Source organism: Anser brachyrhynchus (genome assembly GCF_964034855.1).
Source record: "Anser brachyrhynchus genome assembly, chromosome: 3".
Lineage (NCBI taxonomy): Eukaryota > Metazoa > Chordata > Aves > Anseriformes > Anatidae > Anser > Anser brachyrhynchus.
Genome location: NC_137696.1, coordinates 6,134,717 through 6,155,815, shown reverse-complemented (window position 1 = coordinate 6,155,815; position 21,099 = coordinate 6,134,717). Strand labels below are relative to the sequence as shown.

Here is a 21,099-nt window from a genome sequence, read left to right as displayed (position 1 = left end):
TTAAGAACTGAACATCAGCTATTACCGAGAATCAAGTATGTACATTTTCAAATTATTGGATGGACAATTTCTTCAAATGACTGCTAATGAGCAAAGTGTACTTAGCATCTGACCTTCAGGCTGGTTGGATGCGTAGGGTCTGTGTGATGTAGCTGTTCCTTCCGCTGATGAGCACAGCTTCTGGTACAACTGGGGTTTCAGTTCAGAGATTAGCATTTGCTAATTCAGTTCTCATTTCTGAGAATATTCAGTAATATCACTTAATTCAACATTTCCATTAACTTCCCAGTTACTTAAATTGTTCTCTTAGAGTGCTTATGGCAAAGGCAATAAAGGCAAGCCAAGCCTGTTCCTCTGTGCTTGAGAGAAGACTGAAGTGCTGTATTGCTATCACCTGTGCCGATGAGCACCTGAAATGAGTTAAACTATATAGCACTGAGTTTCAGACTGTTTCTAAGAAATTGCTCTTGTTGTAAGCACAGAAATTCTGTGGCTGGGCTCTCTGCTGACTCCTGTGGAGCGTATCTGCCCAGTTTCTGGTGAGTTGGTAGCAGAAGACATAGGATTTAGGGCATGGTTAGTTGGTGCCAAGCCAGGCAAGTTGGTGCCTGAGAGGCTGTACCTTTGTCTGGGCTGGGGGCAGTGCTGGCATAAGCACATGGCACAGCCTCTTGGAAATTTGGGGGAGCCCTCTGGAGACTGCATGCCCTTAGCACTGACCTTTCAGGTGGGAAGACGGAACATAAGGGATTGTTAGAACACCTTTACGCTCCCCACACCTAGAGTTTTCAGGGCTGAAAAGGGCTGCTGGTGCACGTGGTGTGGCTGCTGAGCATGAGGCAGGAGGGAGCTGCTGGTGATGTCCATGCCAGGGATGGGGACAGAGCCTGGGAGCTCTCCTTGGGCAAACAATGGAAACGGAGATCTTGTGGGAAGGCAGCTTGCTCTTTGTGGCCTAGAAACTGGAGAAAAGTGTGCTGTCTTGTAAAGGTTTGAAGCGCTAACTTTAGCAGAGCTGTTTATTGAAAATTAATGTTGTATTCTGGAAGACCTTAGATGACCTAAGAAATTTCTTCAGATAATGGCATTACATAAGGATGGTAGGAAACTAGGTAGACTTTGAATGCAGCATTTTCTGGTTGTGGCTCAACTATATGCAAATTTTCAAGTTATTTTTAACATTTATTTCTTTTTGGCTGATGCTCTTATAAAATATTTACGGTTACGTTAGTTTACTTTTGTGTACTTGGTGACTGATCCTTGTAATGCTGCAACATTAAAATGGGGTGGTTTTCCTCCTTTTTAAGGGGGACAGCTTATTGCGTGTGTTATGTATCTGTATGGTGACTGGAATTATTTGCATAGTTTTCTTTTAATCCGAAGATCCTAAGAAGTCCCAGCGAATCTCCAACAAAAACATTTGTCTATATTCATACTGTGAGAAGCTTTGCTGTTGTGACTTTAAGATGTGCTTCCACTGTGACTGGCTGATTAACGTTTATTTTCAAGGATTCTGCATTTATTTTGCATCCTATTTCTATCTTGCCTTCAAACACTTTGTGAGACTGCAAAACTAGTCATAAAAGCAGAGGCTGACCCTGTGAATTTTATGGTCTGTCGTATACTTGCTGGTCTTAGTAGCAGCAGTATTATGCTTATACAGTTCTTAGATTTTGCACATGAAAGCAACTTTCCTAAGTAAAACAATTCTCTCTTACGGTCAGGATGTAGTAAGACCAGCTCATACGTACATAAGATAATTTTACCGCTAGGAAGCCCTCAGTGGCTGAAGTGAAGCTTCCAGCGTCCAGATGCTGACCATTTTTTAAGCCTCTTCCCATCTGCGCTTTATTGCTTAAATAAATATAATAACTAAAATGGTCAAGCATGTGAATAATATTCTCTGAGAAAAAATAGTAGCTCAACACAGGATCTAGATGTTTTTCATTCTATGGAGAGAATGGCCAGGAGGCACTACTTGAATGCAAGAAATCCAGGGTAAGAAACAACAGAGAGCGAATAAAGGACAAGCGCTAACGTACCTAATGGCAGCTGGCAGGCTGGATTGTTTTCCTTTGGTCTCTTGATGCCTAGAAAGGGAAAGAAAATAAAGACTGTCAGAAATGAACTGTAGTGTATGAAGAACCGCAGAGTGACTGGGTGGTGTCTGTGACAGTGATGCGTATCTAGGACTTGTTTATTTCTAGCTTGCGTGTCTCATGTTTGGAAATAGACGAGGTATTTGGTCACAGTCCTGCAGTAGAGCGTTCTTGGTAAGGTGGAGTAACTTAGTATTTTGAATAGTTATTTTATTTTAGTCTTTGTTATTACTAGTAGTTTATAACCGTTTATTAATTTGTTTCTTTTAAGGTGTGTTTATCTCGAGAGTGGCAGACACACTATTTCTAAACCATGTGGTTACTGAACAGAGCTGTCCTCTTAGTTTTCTGGCCTTAACTTGAAATGTGCTTTCATGTTGGCAAAGGGAAAATTTTTGGACTGTGTTCAAGGTCCCAAGATTTTACCATATCTGGATGTCCACTTGCCTGTGTTTGTTCCCCTTTGGCTTTCATTTTTCAACAACGCTGCAGAGAAAGCACTTACTGGCAGCAATGCCGAAGGAAACAGCAACTTTTGAGTGACAGATGCGGAGTCTTCTCCGTAACTGTGCTCAGAGCGAGCGAGTGCAACTATTCACATCTCCAGCTTAATTCCCAGAATTTGCCTCCTTTGGAGAACGTGGACGGCTTAGCGGCTGTGCGGCTGATTAAAACTAATCGGGGCTACGCAAATTCAGAGATGTAGACAGCCATCAGTTGCCAACTGAGTTAAAACAGATTGTTAGCCAGCTCTCTGTTGATGTGATTAATGACCCAAGTTGGTTGTTTTTAAGCATATCGCTGCCAAAGTGTGCTAAACAATAAAAACAGGAAACTTGAGCATCTCGAACCTCTTTGCTACTGTGGTGTCACCAGACATAGCGGAACGGAGGCTTTGCTGTGCGTGGGCTGAGCAGTGTGCAGAAGCAAGGGATGGGATATTTAGGGACTGATTATGCTTCTGCCGCACCCAGGCCACAGGCTGCTCGAAGACAAGAGCATTGGCAGCGATCTGCGAGGAACCACCTGCTTCCTCGAGATTGCTGTGATGTATCTTAGTTCTTGCTCTCTGTCCCAACATATGTTTCCTGCTCTTGGGTTTGGGACCAAGAAGAGAGCATGGCCGTAGGAAAAGGAATTTCAGAGCTCCTCTCGGAGCATCGTGGGGACGCGTACCAAATCTGCAAGGCAGCAGGGCTTCTTTCTCCCTCTGCTGTGCTTGGTGGGTGGTGGAAGGGGGAGTAGGACGCCACAGAGAATGTCTCCTAGTTATGGCAGGTACTGAGAACAAGGGGCAAAGTGAAGGAGGAGATCAAGTCCGTAGGTTGGAAAATGTCCCTATAATTTTGGTTGTGACCATATTAGGAAGTTTGTACCCACTTTTATGCAGGTGAACTTATTCTGAAGCACCCCAGTCTTCCTACGAAAGCTAAGGGAGTCTGAGTGTTTGCCCCCTTCTGAAGTTGTTTGTGCGTGTTCAGCATTTGCCAAAAACTCTTAGTGCATTGTTGTAAGTGGCAAAGAGTGAAGTGGCTGATGCCATAGATGCATTCTTCACTGATACTCATTTCTGTGCTATCAACTTTGGAAGAGCTAAGTGTGAGAGAACCGCTACAATTCCCCTGGCTGAATGCTATGTTTATGACTAGTGATATTTAGCTCCAGTGTCAGCTGATGGTGCTGAGACTAGAAGGCAGAGGCTGTAGTAGGTCCATCCTTCTTTATCTCCTGCAATTTTCATTTCATTTTCATCTATGTGTTGAGTATTATCAGTAGCTTTTATAAAAAATTAAGTATTAAATAACAGTACTAAACACAACAGTAACTAGTCATTTCTAAGGCTATTACAAGTCTAAATCTGAGAAAGTTTAAAGTGCTTTTCATGTCTCTATTAAACATAATAAATTAATAAAAGAATAAGTTATTCTTAAGTAAACACTTGATTAAAAACAAATATGCCTGCTTATAAGCCAGAACCAATTAAGTAATGAAAGAACTGGTCAGCCTGTTAGTTGAAGTACTTCTCCATTTCTTTGTTTTAGGTTTTAAGTTAATATTTTCCTCTATTAAGCTTTATGAGCCTTATTGGTGCGTGCACGTGTTTTTATATAAACTGCCAGTTTATATGATTGTTAGTTTACTCATCTCAGATTCACACCGCTTAAATCGATGAACCTTTCCTGGTGTTCTTGTAGGAACCAAGAGCAACCAGGCAATAAAGCAAATTGCTGTGCAGGATCAGGTGGAGAAGATTTCCCCTGCCAGGACTCCAGACACATGTACTTGCAATTCTCCTGGTAGATGTTTTACAGCTGTGTAAATACTCAATTATTATGTGCTGCTTCTTATCTGGCTTGCTTTTTTCATTTCTAAAACTATAATACTGATCTTAATTCTGTGTATAATGTTTCCCCTACCAGCTCAAACAACTCTTTCCCTTGAGTTTGTGTTCTTAATTGCAGCTTAGATCAACTCTCTCCTTTTTTTGTGTAACATTTCTTTCCTTTTGATCTGGAGACCTACTTCAAACATGTTGTAATTGAGCATGCATCTGCCACATCCTAAACATTTACTCTTAAAAACTGCTGTTAAGCTGAAATTGCCCCCTGTTCTCAATTCATGGAGCCAGGAAGGTCTAAAGAAAAGAAGCTCTCAAACCGCCAATTTTGTTTTTACTGTTATTTTGGGTGCTAGAATCTTCTTAAGCCAGCTGGTTTTACTTCACTTGGTATGAACGCTGCTAACATCTATCAGACTCCAGGGAGCAGTTGTCAAAGCATTGAGAATAATCCAGCAATCCATCCATCTGATGGCTTATTTTTGAATGTGGCTGTTATGGGAAAAATTAGAGTGCAGACTGCTGTGACGTACCTACTGATGTGGTGCTGTGCTGCGCTCCTTGGTGACGCCCGAGCATGTCACAATAAGGGGGTAATGGTCACAGTAAGGGAAGGCCTGGTCCCATTCTGCTGTGTGCTGTGGATCAGGGCGTGAGCTGTGTCTGGCTCGCTCGGGAGTACACAGGCTAGTTGGGTGCCTTGGTGCCTCTAGATCATCTCCAAGAAGAAGCGTGAGTGTCCCTAAAACACGGGATAAGTTCTGATGTAGCTGGGGACTGGCAGAAGTGCGTGTTATAATAAGGTCCTGTAAAAATGCATATGTACGCATGGCATATTAGTCAGTTGTGAAGAGGTGTTACTCCTACGGCTCTATTGGGAGACCTCTCTACCTGCAGTGTAATGCTGGCTGCAGACCTTCTGTGCGAAGGGGACAGAAGGGAAGGTATTTGACTGAAATGTAAAACAGTTTGGGGGAAAAAATGTAAGCCATGCTTTTGAAGCCTTAGAGGTTACTTCAGTACTTGTTCTGGATTCATCTTCACCAATTCTTTCTCCGTCAGCAGGAATTAGCAAATACAGTATTGACTGGAACAGTACAGTTAAGATAGTGTATGTCGAATCATCCTTTCAGCTTTCCTTAACTGCCTTGTCTTTTCCTCTGAGCTGTTAGCTAATGATTTAACCACTATTAATTGACTTTCCTGAATTAGTTTGTGTGGAAGGCTATGGAAGATGCTGGAGGTCTTCATAGCTGGAAGTATGCCTTGTGTTAATAGATATGGAACATGCTCTCTGCTGAATATGAAGTTGCTCTGCCGTAAAGTAAAAGCAAAAAGGACCTCAAACCTGCCCCTGAGCAGGTTTGACACCCCACTGGATGTCACTAAGTGCATCCTAGAAAAAGGTGAGAGGGTTTTTGTAGTCTTTTGATATAACTCACTATGAAATATTGCAGCAAAATAGTCTGTTTCCTCTGAAGCTGGATGACTTTTTTCCATAGAGGAGCTCAGTCTAATATTTAGGGATTTCTTCACAGTAGCAAGTAGAATTGTGTCATTTTGATAAAGCGGAATTTCATTTAATTGGATGAATACTTTTTAAAACTATAGCCTTCTTAAAGAGTTTTTGAACAAATAGACACATGGGAAAACTAAATCGAGTTAATTTTTAAAGCAGCTTGTCGTACTGCATCAAAACTCTGCGTGGATGCTTTTCTTCAGCATTAAAGTGGACTAATTCGATTTAGTTTACTTCACTTCCAAACTTAAGTAACAAAATCATATTAAAGTCACTTTAATTTTGAAGGAAAGCATGCACATAGAGTTTAACTAATCTTCTTTAGGTCATACGTTAAACTGCCAGTTGACTTCTCTGAGCATCCCTGTGAAGTCATGCCCTGAGATCCAGAGACCTCATCTAAGAACTTCCATCAACTTCAGCGACAGTCTTATTCTAGGTAGAGGTGGCAGTCTGCGGCCCAACTATGTAATGTTAGTGTCACTAAAATGCAAATGTAATTTCTACCCTGTAGATATGCTTGGTACACCCCAATTTGGTTTAATACTGAGTTAACGAAGCTCTAAGAAAATGTTTCCGAGTAGTTTGTTTTAATAGTTTGTTTCATCATTACGCACATTGACTATTACAGCATTTGGAAATAAAAATAGACACTAGTATTTGAGGTTGACCTAGGTTTCTGTGGCAGGTGAGATGGTATCGTTGGTGTGTATTAGTGGTTTGAGTGACAGTGCCCAGAGGGTGGTTGCAGTAAAGCAGCTGTAACCCATTTCTCTTCTCGATCTGTAGATTTTAAACAACTATGTGCAGGCTTTAGGCAGGTGCTTACTCTTTCTTTGAGCAGCACTATCTGAAAGAGAGGAATGCAGGTGTGTGACTCCGGGTCACTGGAACCACCGCGTTGCTCTCACAGACCCAGCCTGGCATCGCTCCGTCTTGGTGCATATCACGGCGATGTGAGTGGGTGCCATGCTGGCCTGTGTGCCGCCCTCCTGCTGAGGAGGGTTTGAGCCCTGATCCATGTGGGCATCAGTTACTTGGCCAGAGATCACTCCTGAAAACGGTGCCCTTTGGAGCACAGGTGCAGCTGTGAGGGGGGTGCAGGAAGGATCCTTTTACCTCTTGATTCCACAGTGTATTTCGTAAAGCATCAGCTGATGTCTTGGCATCCAGGAAACAAGAGAAAGTTGAAAGGATGATATGCACGCACTTAATAAGCGCATTCACAAATGCCTTCTGTTGGCAGGTAATTATGTGACCCACGGCGAGAAGATTTTTAAGTGTCACGGTGGTGAGGTCCCAGGAATGTGTTGCAGAGGACAGGCACAGGTTTGCTGGAGAAGTTGTGTGCAAGTGTTTTATTTCTTTTCGTGTTTTTACCAAAGGCTGAAGCTAGTGCTTAACAAAGTTAAAAGACTTGCATTGACTTCAGTGGTATTTTTGAAGTAGACCTCAATCCTCAAGAAAAATCCTTATGGTTTGATATATTCCTTTTGGGACACTCCAGAAAGAAATAGCTTGAGAATATCTTGGCAGATAAAAATGATCCAAGTATGTGAACGAAGCCTCCAAGGCACCCTGCTCTTGCGGAGCTGGCGTTGTGTTGGCAGGGGAAAATCAAAGGAGATGCGTGCCGTGCTGTGCACACCCTGATCCCACCCGTTTCTGACAGCTGCTTGAGTCAGTCTGCTGAGGGGCTTGGGCCTTGCTTGGTTTTGGTTTTGCATCCTCATGTTCTGCAGTGCACCACTTTAAAGCAAAGCAGCGTGCACATGGTTGTCAGAGGAGGGGTAGCACATGTTTGTCTGATTTTGTTTGGGTGCTGTGTTTAACTGCAAGTTTTATCATCTTGCTCGTGGACAGAACCTGAGCGCGTGCTCTTCTGCTTGCCAGGACATCGCCTGGGTCACTCCATCTTTCAGGTCTCAACGAGCCATGTTTTCCAACATCTTCCCCTACGGATGGGTTTAGGCTGAGCTGATTTGAAGGAAATACTGCAATCTGGACAACTGCGGGGAGTTACTTGCAATACTGAGATACTGTCCCAGAGACCAGCCGGTGGTTACAGTGTGCCGCAGCATTCTCCCAGGCTGGAGGCAATTATAGCAACTGCTCTCTGACCTGAGAGGAGAATTTACAGCCTGTTAGTATTTTCTAATTGCAGCCATCAGAAATCTCAGCCCTATCCATAGGTAACACGGTGGCCTTGAAATCCTGGGATGGGTCAGAAGCTGTGTCGCATAAAATTGCCCCTGAAATTGCAGAGCTGTCTGTGAGACTTACTGGGCAGGTGGGACAGGGTGCACGGTGTTAGCATCTCCACCTGACTTAGCTCACCCTTGCAGCTGGCTATGGCTTATAAAAGACCTTGCTCTCTTAATAGGATGGTTACCCATCGTTCTGGCATGTTCTGGTGGCCAAGCCAGACTGGATCGAGCACAGCCCTGTCTGGCAGCTGCTCTGCTGACAGTTCTTGTCATCTCTCAGAGGAGAACCATCCCTTCCTGGTCGTGGTGGGGCTCCTCCCTGCATCACCCCATCTGCTCATCCCACTCTCACCCACCAATACGATCAGATTTTTCTGTTTGCTTGCTTAAAAAATTGTTCTGGAATTGTTGGAGGGGATTTTAAATGTTTTATTGTGTTTCTTGGAGATGGCAAGTTGTTTCATGACATGGACTATCTGACAACAAGGATTCTTCCAGGCTGATACAAGTCCCCCCAGTATCTCCACATTCAGCTTTCTGTGTGTTGGTGCTTGTTGTGTTTGAAAAGTATGTTGGTTTGTTTCCCCAGGTTGTTGACAGTGCCGTTGGCAAGATTAGATTCTGGTGTAAAACACATTGCCATGAGCATAAACATGCATGATACTGTTATTTTGACTTGTAGGAAGGTTGGGTCTCCCAATAAAATTGGAGAGGGATGTTTTGCAAGTGATTCATCATTTATTGAGATAATTTATCTTCTCTTCTTCGAAGTCCTCCTGTGCTCCACTGTGAATGAATGTCAGGCGTTCCTCTTGATACGAGAGTACTCCTCCTAAAATAAAATGTATAGAGCTAAAATTGTATGCTCTTAAAATTGCACTCTGACAGTACAGAGAAGTTAGGTCTGGTGGCTGAATCCCTGAGCAAGCTGAACAGGTAGTTTTTATTTTCACTTCTGCTAGAGATCTTCAGTGTCACCTTGACCAATTCACTTTATCCGTGGCCTTCTCCCCAAGAGCAGAGTAAAGGTAATGTTTTCATTTTCTTCTGTAATTCTTGCTGTAATTTGTAAGCACTTTGGGGTAGGGCTTGCCCTGTACCCTGGCCGAGTGTGCACTCATTATTTGGGTCGCGCAGCAACAGCAGGTAGGAGATAAACATGGGGTGCTTTTAGCACCCTGTGGCGATGCAAGCCCTGATAGAAGCATTGCTTTACCAGCATAAACGTGTTTTGTTTAGTTTTTCTTGGTATAGCTCTTTGTATTCTGTAGAGTTTGTTGAAGTTAAACCATAAATAGTTATGATAAGTCTGTCTACAGTGAGCAATTTCCTGACCAAAGTGTAATGACAGAGTTTATTAAATATAGATCTCATCCTAGTGTGTACACAAAGCCAAATGCAATTAAGCTGTGTCATGGGCGAAGCCTAATTATAACAACAGGTAAAATTCTGCAGCCGGTCTTGCCTTTAAAATTGCACAGCCATGCTGAGCGACAAGTAATCCAGTACTTTGCTCCAGCTGAGGTATTTACCCAGTCGCCTTCTGTTCTCCACGAGAAACTTATTAAGGTAGATGTGTTTTGCATCGTACGGCCAGAATTGATGGAAGCAGGAGGTATCCCGTGGCATGAAACGCGGAGCTGCAGGTTCCCCCGGGAGCGCCCCGCTGGCAGCGCGCTCTCCCCTCCCTGCCACAGAGCAGTCCAGCTTGGTGACCTTTGGTTTCACACAGACAGGAGTTTAATCGCATATAGACGGGGCCCAGCTGGTTGGATCTTTAAATAGTTGCGAGTGCTTGACTGGAAATAGTGTGGTTCAAAAAGGAAAAGTTTCTCGTCAGTTCAGGCTACTCTGCCTGCTGCAATGCCAACCGCACCGGGATCGAGTGCGTTCCCCAGGCAGCATTTCTGAGCTGCGGCCCCAATTCTGCAGGACGGAGCTGAAGTGGAGGCCCTTCACAGAAACCTTGCTCACCTTGGAAGCGAATCCAGGCACAGCAACCTCCGCGGGTCTGCAGCACGCAGATGGCTCGTGTTGTGCTGGTAGCAAGCGTGAATGCACCAGTTGTTCGGTGTCCTGTAACACAAGACACTTGTTAAGAGGCGAACAATATGGTGTTTCACTTGGAGCCTACACGCATTTTATTTACCAGTGCTTACGTGGGAGGGCAGGGTGCCATTGTTGGCTCCCAGCGGCTGCAGAGCGAAGCTGGAGCAGTTCTGTGGGTTGCCTCAGGGTTCCTCCTCCTTTCTGTGGGGATGCGGACAGAAGAGCTGGGTCTGAGCTATTTTAAATGCTTTGTTTTTGCTTTGTTTCACTGTGTCCAACCCGGAGAGAGAGGAAGTGCTTGCTGACAGTGGGAGGCTGTTAGTTCTGCTGGAAGCACATAAGTAAGTTTTTGTAGGGTTTCCGTGCTTTTTGGACTGGAACTTCTTTTCAGCGCTGGATTCACTTGCAGCTTATAACGATATATTGAGGTAGGGATTCTGGTGTATAATATAAAATATTAGATAATGTTCCCATTCCTCACCTTACCAAAGCCTTTGGTTTTAACTGTGAATGTTATGCTGTGCTTATCTCCTGCATCCAGCTCAGCCGAGTGATTCCGTGCTAAAATGGGACTTCACTGACATACTGGGGAGTTCCTCCATGTGCCGCACAGTTAGCTGAACAAATACACGAAGCTCTCCTTTTACTGAGGATATTTTCTTTTGGAAGTAAAGACAGGATGAGATCTAGAAATTGTTTTTATCAAGCCACAAAACACTATCTATTTATTCATGAAAAATGAACAGATAGCGGATGAAGTCTTGGCTATGTGACAAAACATCCCTTAGAACAAAGGTAGCGCCTGTAGCATCTGCCAATTTATTGTGCAGAGCTGGAGAGCTAAATGCCCTGGAGCTCTTTGTCAGTATCCCAAAATCTGTGGTGTTCGGAGGGCCTGGGCTAACCCCTTCTGCAGAAACAAGTGCCTGACCTGGTGACTGGGAAGAGGTGCTGCGAGCTGTCTCTCTGATCCCCCTGCCCTCGTTACAGCAATTTCTCCTGTACTGAGAGCACCTACCCACGGTGATGCTGTCTGCTTCAACCCAGTTTGTCTCACGAATATGCATAAGCAGTTTCTTTCTTTTGAAGTTCTTACAATTGATAATTCGAAGTGGCTAAGTCAGCTCCTTAGACACTGGTTATTTGTTGCAGTAAGTCCACTGGTTGGAAATCCTGACGGTGGTGATGAGAGGAAGGAGCACATGACAGCGTGCAGTGTAGGCGCTGTATTTTAATACCAGGGTGTTGAGCTAGGAAGAGCAAAGGAATACATGTGTTCTTTACGCGCTGGTGTTTGAGTTATCTTTTTTTCTGTGTTGACAAGCTTCCCATGGGAATTCTCCTTGAACAGGCATCTTGAAATAAGAATTATAATATTTAATGGTCTTTAAAAATATTTATTTGCTTTTGACTTTCAGAGTTAAAGTAATACCTCTGTGAGAGCGACATGTCTATGCGGTAGCTTTAATTTACTGCAAGTTTGATTAATGCTAATTTGTTGATGTAAAAGGATTTATTTTGGTGACTTAACTGTATTAACTGAGAAGAATAAATGTCCTAATTTAATATTTACATAGTTGTCCTAGTAATAGACTTCCTACGTCCTAATTATATAAGAAAGCCAAGTGTCTGTACTGACAATAGTTCATATATACTCGTAGGTTAAGAAGCAGAGATAGGTAATCAGACTTTATTCCTCACAAGCGACTCTTATCTCATGAAACAAGCAAAAGCTATTTTATGACCCATTAATTTACAGCTGGTTCATAATGATGCATATTTTCATATTTTTTATAAGATTCTGTTGCCATCATGCTCAGGATTACTCAGATTGCTTACAGATTGCACTTCATTTCTCTTATTTCTTCCCCTAAAGGTATTAATAGGGTCATCAGAAATATTTATTTTTAACGAGTTTGTACTTGAACACATCTTAATTTTCCAACTTTGATATCTTGGCAGTTAATGTTTGACATTTGATAGGTTTCTTCTAATTCTCTTGATCTTACTGCCTGTAGTTTTGAAGTCAAAAAAAATAAATCCGTCCTGTGGTTGTTTGATAAATAAGATAATTACCTGGTTTCTGATGCTTAGTTTTATGTAGTAATTTTGAGACACACCATGTCTGTTTTGTGGGAGAACTTTCCATGTGAGAGGGGAATGTTACTGACTTTGATGTATTTTAATTCAGTAAACTGGAGGGAGTGAGCATCCTTAGGTTGAGAGAGCAAGCTCAACACACAAATTTTGAAGTCGTGCTAGTACAGAAGCCTTTCTAACTTCATTCATTCTGGCCATTTCCTTTAGGAAGAAAACTTCAAAGGCACAAATAGCTATTTTCTAGTGAGTGTAGGCTGTTTAATTGTCCCTTTGTGGCTTTGAAATCTCAGCTATGTTTTAGGAAACAGAGGGACTGCAATTGATTTGTGCAGTCTGTTATCATTCAGTAGCAAAGATAAATTGTTAAATGTTCTTAAAGCACAATGTTACAATAGGAAATTGTTGTTATTTAATATCAAGATAAATCAGGGAATACAAGGACTAATTTGGAGGATGGAAAACAATCACGTTTTAGAAAGGCTTTGTTTGTGGCACAAATCTGCATGTCAAAGACAACAGCAGCTAAATGATGTAGAATCTCATGTGCAATTAATTTATTTGGGGGGGGAGTTGATGCTACTTTGTGACTAGGGTAAATCCTTTGAATCTTAGATGCTTTGAACATTTTTGTCTGTCTTTTTAGCAGTGCTCTCTGCTTTAGGAATTAAAGTCTGCCCAATAGTGTGGAGCAGCTAGGTTGCTGCTGCTTGTAATGAAAATAAACAGAAATTAAAATCAGGGCAAGGTCTTTGCCTGAATAAGGGGTGGTGGTTTGGTTCAATTTGACTGTCACGATTTTAGTGACTGCAGTGTCCCGATTCAGGAAAGCTTTCCAATTTCAGCGTGTAGCAGCAGAAGTGAAGTTACATTATGCACTTAACCTGTTCTGGGGGAGGGAAGGACGTTAGTGGCTGCATATATGCTGCCTGCAGTGTAGCTGGGAATTAGTGAAAGCCAATTTGATTAAACGGGTCTGGATAGCAAGATGACTGTGTGTCACAACTAATTACTTGGGTACATCTAGCTGGTTTTGCTCACAGCTAAATAACAGTTTGAAAAGAACAAGTTAATTTCACACGGTGTTCTTTAGCGGGAACGGGGGCCGGGTGATTGCTTCGTAAACCATTTCACTCAGTTTATTTTCAGAGAGCTTTCAGTGTGCTAGGAGATGATCAAATGTTGCTTTGTAGCTGAAGAGTGTGATGCAGGCTGAGTCCTCGTGGATGCTGAGGAGTGCCTAAATGCACAATAAATACACTGATCTTCCACGAATACTTTGAGTGCAGCCCGACTGCAAGATTACCACCAGGCTGGAGAGAAGCTAAATGATAACGTGAAACTGGATACTGTGGATGCAAAGGGGAAGAGTGCAGCTTATGTTGGAGTCAGTAGCAAAATGCCCACGAGCTCTGGCAGGGCAGGCTTTTGTTCACAGTATTACAGGTATACCTTGATACAACCAAACAAACTGTGGGCTGGGACTGCAGGGCTCTTGTCTTAATTTGTGGCCACGTGGAACTGCTCAGTTTTAAAGCACAGTGACAGTAACCAGAAATACATCAACAGCATGAATATTATGTCTCAAGGGAAATATTTTATCCTAATGAAAGCAAGTCTTGCACAGCTGTTGATGCGGGTCCCATTTCATCCTCACACACTGCCCTAGCATTTGCACCCGCACACCCTAGCACAGACAGCAACCCATGCTGGGTGCTGGGATTAAATCAGTGCCGTGGATCACCTGAGGAATATTGCTGTTTAAATGACATCTAGAAGGTTTCTGATTTAGCTTAATATTGACATAGTACTAGACTCTACACAGAGTACTTCTCTCAGGATCTTAAAATGATTCAAAATAAACCTTGCATTATACTAATGCATTGCTAAATGCTGACTTAAGAACAAAGTTGCTGCAATGAAGCATCAGTCTGCTGTGTGCTTCGCTCTGGAGATTATCCTGTTTTACGTTGCAGACCTGATCACCTGCATTACTCTAAAGAGAACTGGAGATCTCTTTATTGTCACGGCTTTTGCAATTTCTGTTTCACCTTAAAAAAAAAAAAGGGGGGGGGGGGACAGAGGGGGAGGAACAGCCTGTGTGCCAGGTAGGTCAGCGTAGCCTTGCTCATCGGTGCAGCGCCACGGAGTTGATGAGGCAGTGCTTCAGGTACAGCAGAACTGTAAAAGAATGAATGTTTGAAGTGTTTTGCTCCAAATCAGCTGTTTAAGAGTTTTGCTTCTTGAACCAGCTCCAATCCTAGCCCAGGCATACTGTGCAATAGAGATGTGTGTGTATTCAGGTGTGTACACACGCTCAGGCACACGACTATATGCACACATCGTGTACCAGGTTAAAAGTGCTGTGCTAGCATATGCCCTGTCACGAACACCCAGCAGTAACTGCATATTTCAGTTGTGACCCGTGCTGGCTAAGTCTTGTGGAGTGCAGGGTTTCTGAATGGGATCGTCCATGCTGTTAGAGAGGCACTGTGGGGTTATTCCTCTCTTAAGTAGAACTGGTAGGGCATGTCTCCAAACGGTCAAGATGGTAATTTTCTTTTTTTCTGCTTAAGAGATTGCTTAGTTCATCAAATAGGCAGCTTTTAGAAAACTTATATTCTCAAAAGAAATGTTATGAGGATACACTGGAAGCATGGAACTGCTCCTTTTTTGGGCCACCAAAGTGAAAACAGCTTTTTCTTTTTCAGCAAGAAAGTATTTTTTTTTTTCAATAGAAGTTGGACAATGTGCTGTTATTCATCAGAATTTCTTGTGGGAAAAATTCTCACTAACCGGGGGAAAAGAGCTCCTGGGGTTGCAGCTTCCCCTCCATTACGTGGAACCTGATGAGAGACGTAAGCACCTTGTGGCCTGCTGAACAGACGCCGTGTCCTCCTTCATGTGCTAGGGCAGTGCAGCAGCTGGAAAAGGTGAGCGTGGCCCCTTCACCAGGTGGGCTGAGTTGGGAAAAGGCATTTCCTCTCCTGCGTCCTTCCGTCACCTCCAGTACAGCATCACCATGCCTACAGTGCTGGGATGTGCATGGCTCTGCTCTGAGCTAGGTGAGCAAGGGTGGTGCTTTATTACCAGGTGACCTTGCCTGATTTAACGAAGCAACGTGTCTTTGGGAGGTTTTCACAAGGCACTGACTGGGTGCTACCTACCCGTGGCAGGAAGGTACCTTCCTTGGCAGGGAAGACAAAGCGTGTAGGTGTGAAGCTGCCAGCACTCCAGGCAGTAGATGACTTGGGAAGTGACATGCTGATTATGTGGGTGGTGGAGATACGTCTGCAGTGTGATTTGGCTATGTAAAGAATGAGTACATTTAAAAGCTACAGAAAAAAGTTGTGGGTTGTTTTTTGGGTGTTTTTTTCCTTTTTTTTTTTTGATTATGATTTTAATCTTTAGCTCGTTTTGATCTGAAATGTCCCTTTTTTCTTTCTCTCCCTTTAGAAAGAACAAGGGGGAGAGACAGTAATTGACCACAAAATGACTGTTTCCATCCAGAAAAATCTGTTTTGTCTGTGCTGTGACTTCCTATTTACTTAAGAAGAACAAATATGGGAAATCACTATGGAAAAGGCAAAATGTTGATGATTTTTTATTGGATTATTATTGGATGTTGTTGTTGATGACAATAAATATTTAAAACTTAGAAATAACTGATTAAAAATGCACTGGAAGTTTCATGCTCTAGTTTTTATTTTAGTTGAACAGGCCTTTTGTACAGGAGGTGCTCCTACCCAGAGTTTGTTGTTTGGGGCTGCTGAAGGTGGGTAGGCTTGTAAGGAGAAGCCTGGGGGAAATTTCCTGAAGTTTGGGTTTTGCAAACTCATGTTACTGACAAGATAGCTACCTGCTATTAGGCTCGTTTTGTGTTGATGTATTCTGCATATACGCTATGAACAGCACTCAGAGCTCACCATCTTCATTCTTTTATGTGCTGCCTATAAATCTCGGTGTTAAGAGAATGGTAAGGCACCTTTGATTAATGGTGTAGGGTGAAGGCTTTTTCTCAGCCCCCTCCGAGTTTTTGCTGCTACCAGGAGGGAAGGAGAAGGTGAGCCTGAGGAGTATGCCCAGATCTGCGGGGCTGGAAATTGATTTTCTGCTTCTGTTGGCTTTCAGGAAGGATATTGCCATTCTTCATTTTGCATGGTATCAATTACCATAAACTCATTTTATTGCGCTGTTCATTTATGGTTGACAAGAACAGTCTTGTGCCTGCATCTGAGAGCTGCTGCAGTAGGTTCAGGGTGATGTGCTGGGCAAGTCCTGCTGCTTCCAAAGGACGAAGTGGAGCTCCCAGACCAGGTGAACTGTATTTCTCATCTCTTCAGGCAGAGTCCCAGGTTTCTGCATATTCAATTATTTATCGACTCTGTTTAGTGAAACTAACTACAGTTACAGAAAACACAGATCAAAATGCAGATTGGGGTTTATTGGTTGGTTGTTTGGGAAAGTAGTCCTTTTAAAGGGATTGAGAGAGGTGGAGGGGGAGGGAAACAGCGATGGCTGTGATGATGCTGGGAACTCCTGTTGAATATATTGTCAGGAGGTGCTATGTGGTTGGTTTCTTCTACATTACTCCATGCATTTTACATTAATCTTTCTGTTCAAAAGTAGAAACAGAGACTGAGATAACTGGAGTGACAATCAGGATCTTGCTTTCAGCCAGTGCCCATAAAGAAATCCATTTTTAAGGTGACTGTTTAAAACTGCAGGATTTCAGGGATTGCAGTAGTTCTGTCTATTCCCCTTTTTTCCTTTTTTCTTTAGCATATGTTAGAAGTTATGGCTGCTTACTGGCTTTTTATAGTTTTCTTTTTCTCTTTTGAATGCACTTAGAGTTGTTGTTGTTGTTAAAGAAGTATAAGGGAGTATATGCAGCAAAATTGTCTCAAGTGTTTGGAGCTTTTATTAACATGCTCCATCCCACAGACAAGAACATGTCTTTAAGTTCTTGAGTTCAAGTTTTGTCTGGGCATGAGACCAAGGACTGCAAATTTACATCCAAATCTTATATGTGATCCTATGTTAAACACATCCAGATGGTAGGTGATATTCTAATGTTAACAGTCTGCTTCTCCTCCCTCTGCTGCCTTCCAAGAAGTTGCTGACAAGTCTTTCTGACAGTCTTTTTTAAGTAAATGAGATCAAGTATACTGAAGGTCTTTTATAGCAACAACCCCTGAGAAAGGTTAGACTTTGCAGTATTCCCGCAGAACATTTTTTCCTACATCTCTGTGATTTTGGTTCATCATGGATACAAACTCTCATCTAAATTATGCAGATTAGGTGATATTATTCTAGTTCATTGGAAGGATATGGAAATTAAATATTCTTCTTTTACGACCTGAGTATAAAAGAAACTGAGTCTGTCTTTGTCAAAGATAATTTTGTTTGTTTTCATCTGATTGCCCTGATCTTACTGCACTTCAGCTCTTTAACTCCTTACGTCTCTGAAGTTAATATGGCACGAAGTTGGCTGTTGTACTTACTGCAGTCTGTTTTTCAGGTGTATGTTAAGGAGATAGATTTAAATTACCGTGATCATTGATACCTAGCAATTCACAAATGGATGCTCTCCTTGGTAATGTAGGTTTCTTGGCTTGACTTGGTTTATTCAGCAGGTGGGTGGGTCAGCCTCCTGTTCCAGCTCTCTCGTGCCATGCAGTCATGAAGCCTCATTTGTCTTTAGTTGTCCTTAGGCGTAGTTCTGGATGTGGCTTATTTTAAAACGGCTCTGTTTGCGTACATGTGCTGTGAGACCGCAGAAAAGCTCCTTGTTTGTCTCCTGCAAAAGTATGTGCAGCAATGCGGAAGCAGTCCCTTCCAGATGCTGATCAGTTGGGTAGCCAGTGTACAACTTTTATTTGAATGAAGTATGTGGTAACATTAATCTACAAAACTATTTGAGAAGAGATGCTCCAAAGGAAAACATGAACTGTGTTTCCTGATGTGTAATGTTTGGTTGGTTGCATAGGAAAAGAGTTCTTCAGGAGTGTTACCAGTTGCTTCATAGAAATGTTGCTATTGTTTAAAATTATTCATTTTAGAATGGCACTTGCGTACTGTGGGCTTTTACTTGAACTTTGCAAGTGGTGATGCCCAAAAGCCTGAAAATGATGTTCACTGCTGTCAGATCTGCAAAAGCCTCTACCAAAGGAAAGGTTTCCATCTACCCAGAGAAACAAGCTGCTAGCAGGACAGGTGCAGAGCTCAGAAGCTCCTCCAAATTTACACCATGTTGGCAGGATGCCCTGGCTGCTTCAGGTGTGCAGCAGCTCCTCAGCACCTGCAGGACCTGAAGTTCCCCAGGCAGGGAGTAAAATGTGCTCTTTGAACCCAAGTGTGGGGTTGTTCACACACACAAATGACTTCTAACTTGACAGTGTGTTCTGCGTACATAAATAAACATGGCCCTGTAGGGTAATATTCTCAATCTGTTGTGAAGGACTGTAAATGTCTCATATCAGTGGTAATTAGAGACATGCATCGTGCCAATTCCAGGTTTCAGCATTGCCAGCTGTCACCTTCACAGCCCGAGCACAGTCTGTACCGAGACCGACTCCTGGTGGGCTCTGAAGGTTTGCTGAGAGCATGATGCCAGCTCCAAAGAGTTAAAATACTGTATATTTTCTGGAGACAGGCCACGTGCAACTCTTGCTGTCAAAGTGGAGCTATAATGCGTTGACACCAATGTGTCATCTCTCTGACAGTGGGATCCGTACCAAAGGAATAAGGGTTTATTCATTCCCGTCCTCTCGGGGTGACATAGCTCAGCCTGTCAATTAGTAGTGACTTTTCAGTTTAGAACTAATTCATACTGATTTAATTCAAACCTGGGCCTGCAGTTAGCTCGTCAAGCTCAAAACCACGCTAGAACTCCAGAAAGTTAGGCTTTTATGATGGGAAGTAGAGAAATTGAATTTATAATACACAATAACTTGTATAATAATTCGGGGGCACCTCACTGCTTGCAGTGTGCGGAGCAGTCTGCAGTGGCTTTTCAGGAGCTCAAAAGGTAGCTGCCCTTCTGCTGCTCCCTGCAAGCTTTCCAAGCTAATTCACACCACTGCAATAATTTGTTTGATTCTTTTCCCATTAACTTTAGGCCATCTGTACTGCAGCTTTTGCGTCAGTCGGTTTGTCTCCCAGAGCAAAGATAGAGTTAAATTCAGCGGGGTCATAACCGTGCAGGCAGTGAAGCAGGCTGCGTGCACAGCGTGTGGCTGGCCAGCTGGGATTTATTTGCCCGTGTGGTGGCAGGAGAGGGTGGGTTGGGGAAGGCCAGAAAAAAAAACACGTACACTTAAAAAAAAAAAAAAAAAAAGAGGATCTAAAATAGCATTATCTGTTCGTTCTTCTCTTGTATCTGTCTTTGCTCTGTCTCCTGCTGTGAAAGATTTACTGGTTTGCGTGTGTGCGAATGTCGAAGTAAAATTCCTGTAAACCTTTATTAGCTGGAAGGAAGTCTGTTGGACTGGGAATTAGGAGACTTGGCCTTGTTTTCCAGACTAGATACAGACTTCCTGGGTAAGCAAGAAGGGTTCACGTAACCTTTCTTTGCTTCAGGCCTTGATCTCCAACGTGCCATTGATATTCCTTCCCTTCTCTCTTCCTTCATGCCTTGCCTGAGCTGATACTTCTTTGAGACAGCCCTGGAACGGGTGTAACCAGGGTCTCGTGGAGACCTTGAAGTCGTAACTTTTAACAAAAATCATAGTTACATTCAAAAAGCAGAGAAGCCGATGACTTTCTTGGAGTGCAGACTGTATTAAAAAGTTTATAGTTATTTGACTGCCAGTAAAAAACCAACTTTTCAGCTTTTTGTGAGGTGTGGGAGTACCATATGCCAAACTGGAGCTCATCATTTGAAAATGTCAGAAAGTATCTTCTAGGTTGTTTCTAGTTTGTGGGTTTTATTTGTGTTCTTGTGTTTTCCACTTAATCAGCTGGTGGCCAGTTGGCATCAATGCTTGTGTGCTGGCAAATTTCTCCCTGTACTTCGTCTGTTTGCTTAATGCTGCCTCTACGGTTGGGTGGGTCTGTTAGAAAAGGTGGCGATTCGAATGGAGCAAATGGAGCTTTCTGACTGTTTCTTCGCTGCTTTCGCTACTTTTGATGACACAATTAAAGATAAAGCATTTATTTTTGTATTCTGTAGTCACTGGAAATAATTGTTCCCAGTTATTGCTCAGAGGTGAAAACCTAAAGCACCACCAGGAGCCGAAAAACCTGCAGGCACTGCTGGGCTCCAAGCAGTGTCCGGCACAGACTTTGCTGATGAGATTTTGCTGGGCACCGCATCCATCCTCATTTTAATGCAGCAGGACTGTTGCTTGACATCTAACACTGACCAAGTGGTGAGCAATGCAGCTGGACCACGAAGTGGTTAGTTGTAGAGCCACCAGGTAATACCACCTTCACTGCTGCCTCACTGCTAAAACCCTGAGTGAGGGAATTTCAGGCATCACAACGTGTCCAACTAAAGAGTGATTTGGAGCAGGTGCTTTTGATCTGGAAAATCTTTGAAAAGATTTTGAGGATGCAGCATTGCTAATGCAAGGCTGATGTTGGGCTTGAGCAGGTCGTCGACAGCAGCGATAGGAAGAAAGCGAAAGGCTTCAGCTGGTAGTGGGGAAGGGACCTTGCCAAATAGTGGCAGCTCGCAAAGCAGCTTGCCTGGGAATACGCAAAGCAGACAAATCATGAATTTTGGTATCCTGTGGGGAGAGGCAGCATGGTGCCAAGCCTGTGCTTGGGGCAAAATTTGGATTAGTG

General features: G+C 43.0%; 1 protein-coding gene across 10 annotated transcripts in view; it reads left to right on the top strand.

Moving 5' to 3' along the window:
- Window positions 1-21,099, top strand: part of PLCB1 (phospholipase C beta 1) — a 415,710-nt gene that overhangs the window by 74,078 nt on the left and 320,533 nt on the right. Inside the window, exon 1 of one of the 10 annotated variants that reach the window (XM_080585535.1) lies at window positions 105-539. The exons of 7 other annotated variants lie outside the window; for them this stretch is intronic. Coding sequence is in view for 1 of the 3 variants with exons in the window: in XM_080585530.1 (XP_080441656.1) it covers window positions 659-727 (69 nt within the window). In the remaining 2 variants the exon portion in view is untranslated. Of the gene's footprint in view, window positions 1-104; window positions 540-572; window positions 728-9,418; window positions 10,641-21,099 lie in introns of those variants that run through there. 2 more of the 10 variants (XM_080585530.1, XM_080585536.1) reach the window with 2 other exon arrangements.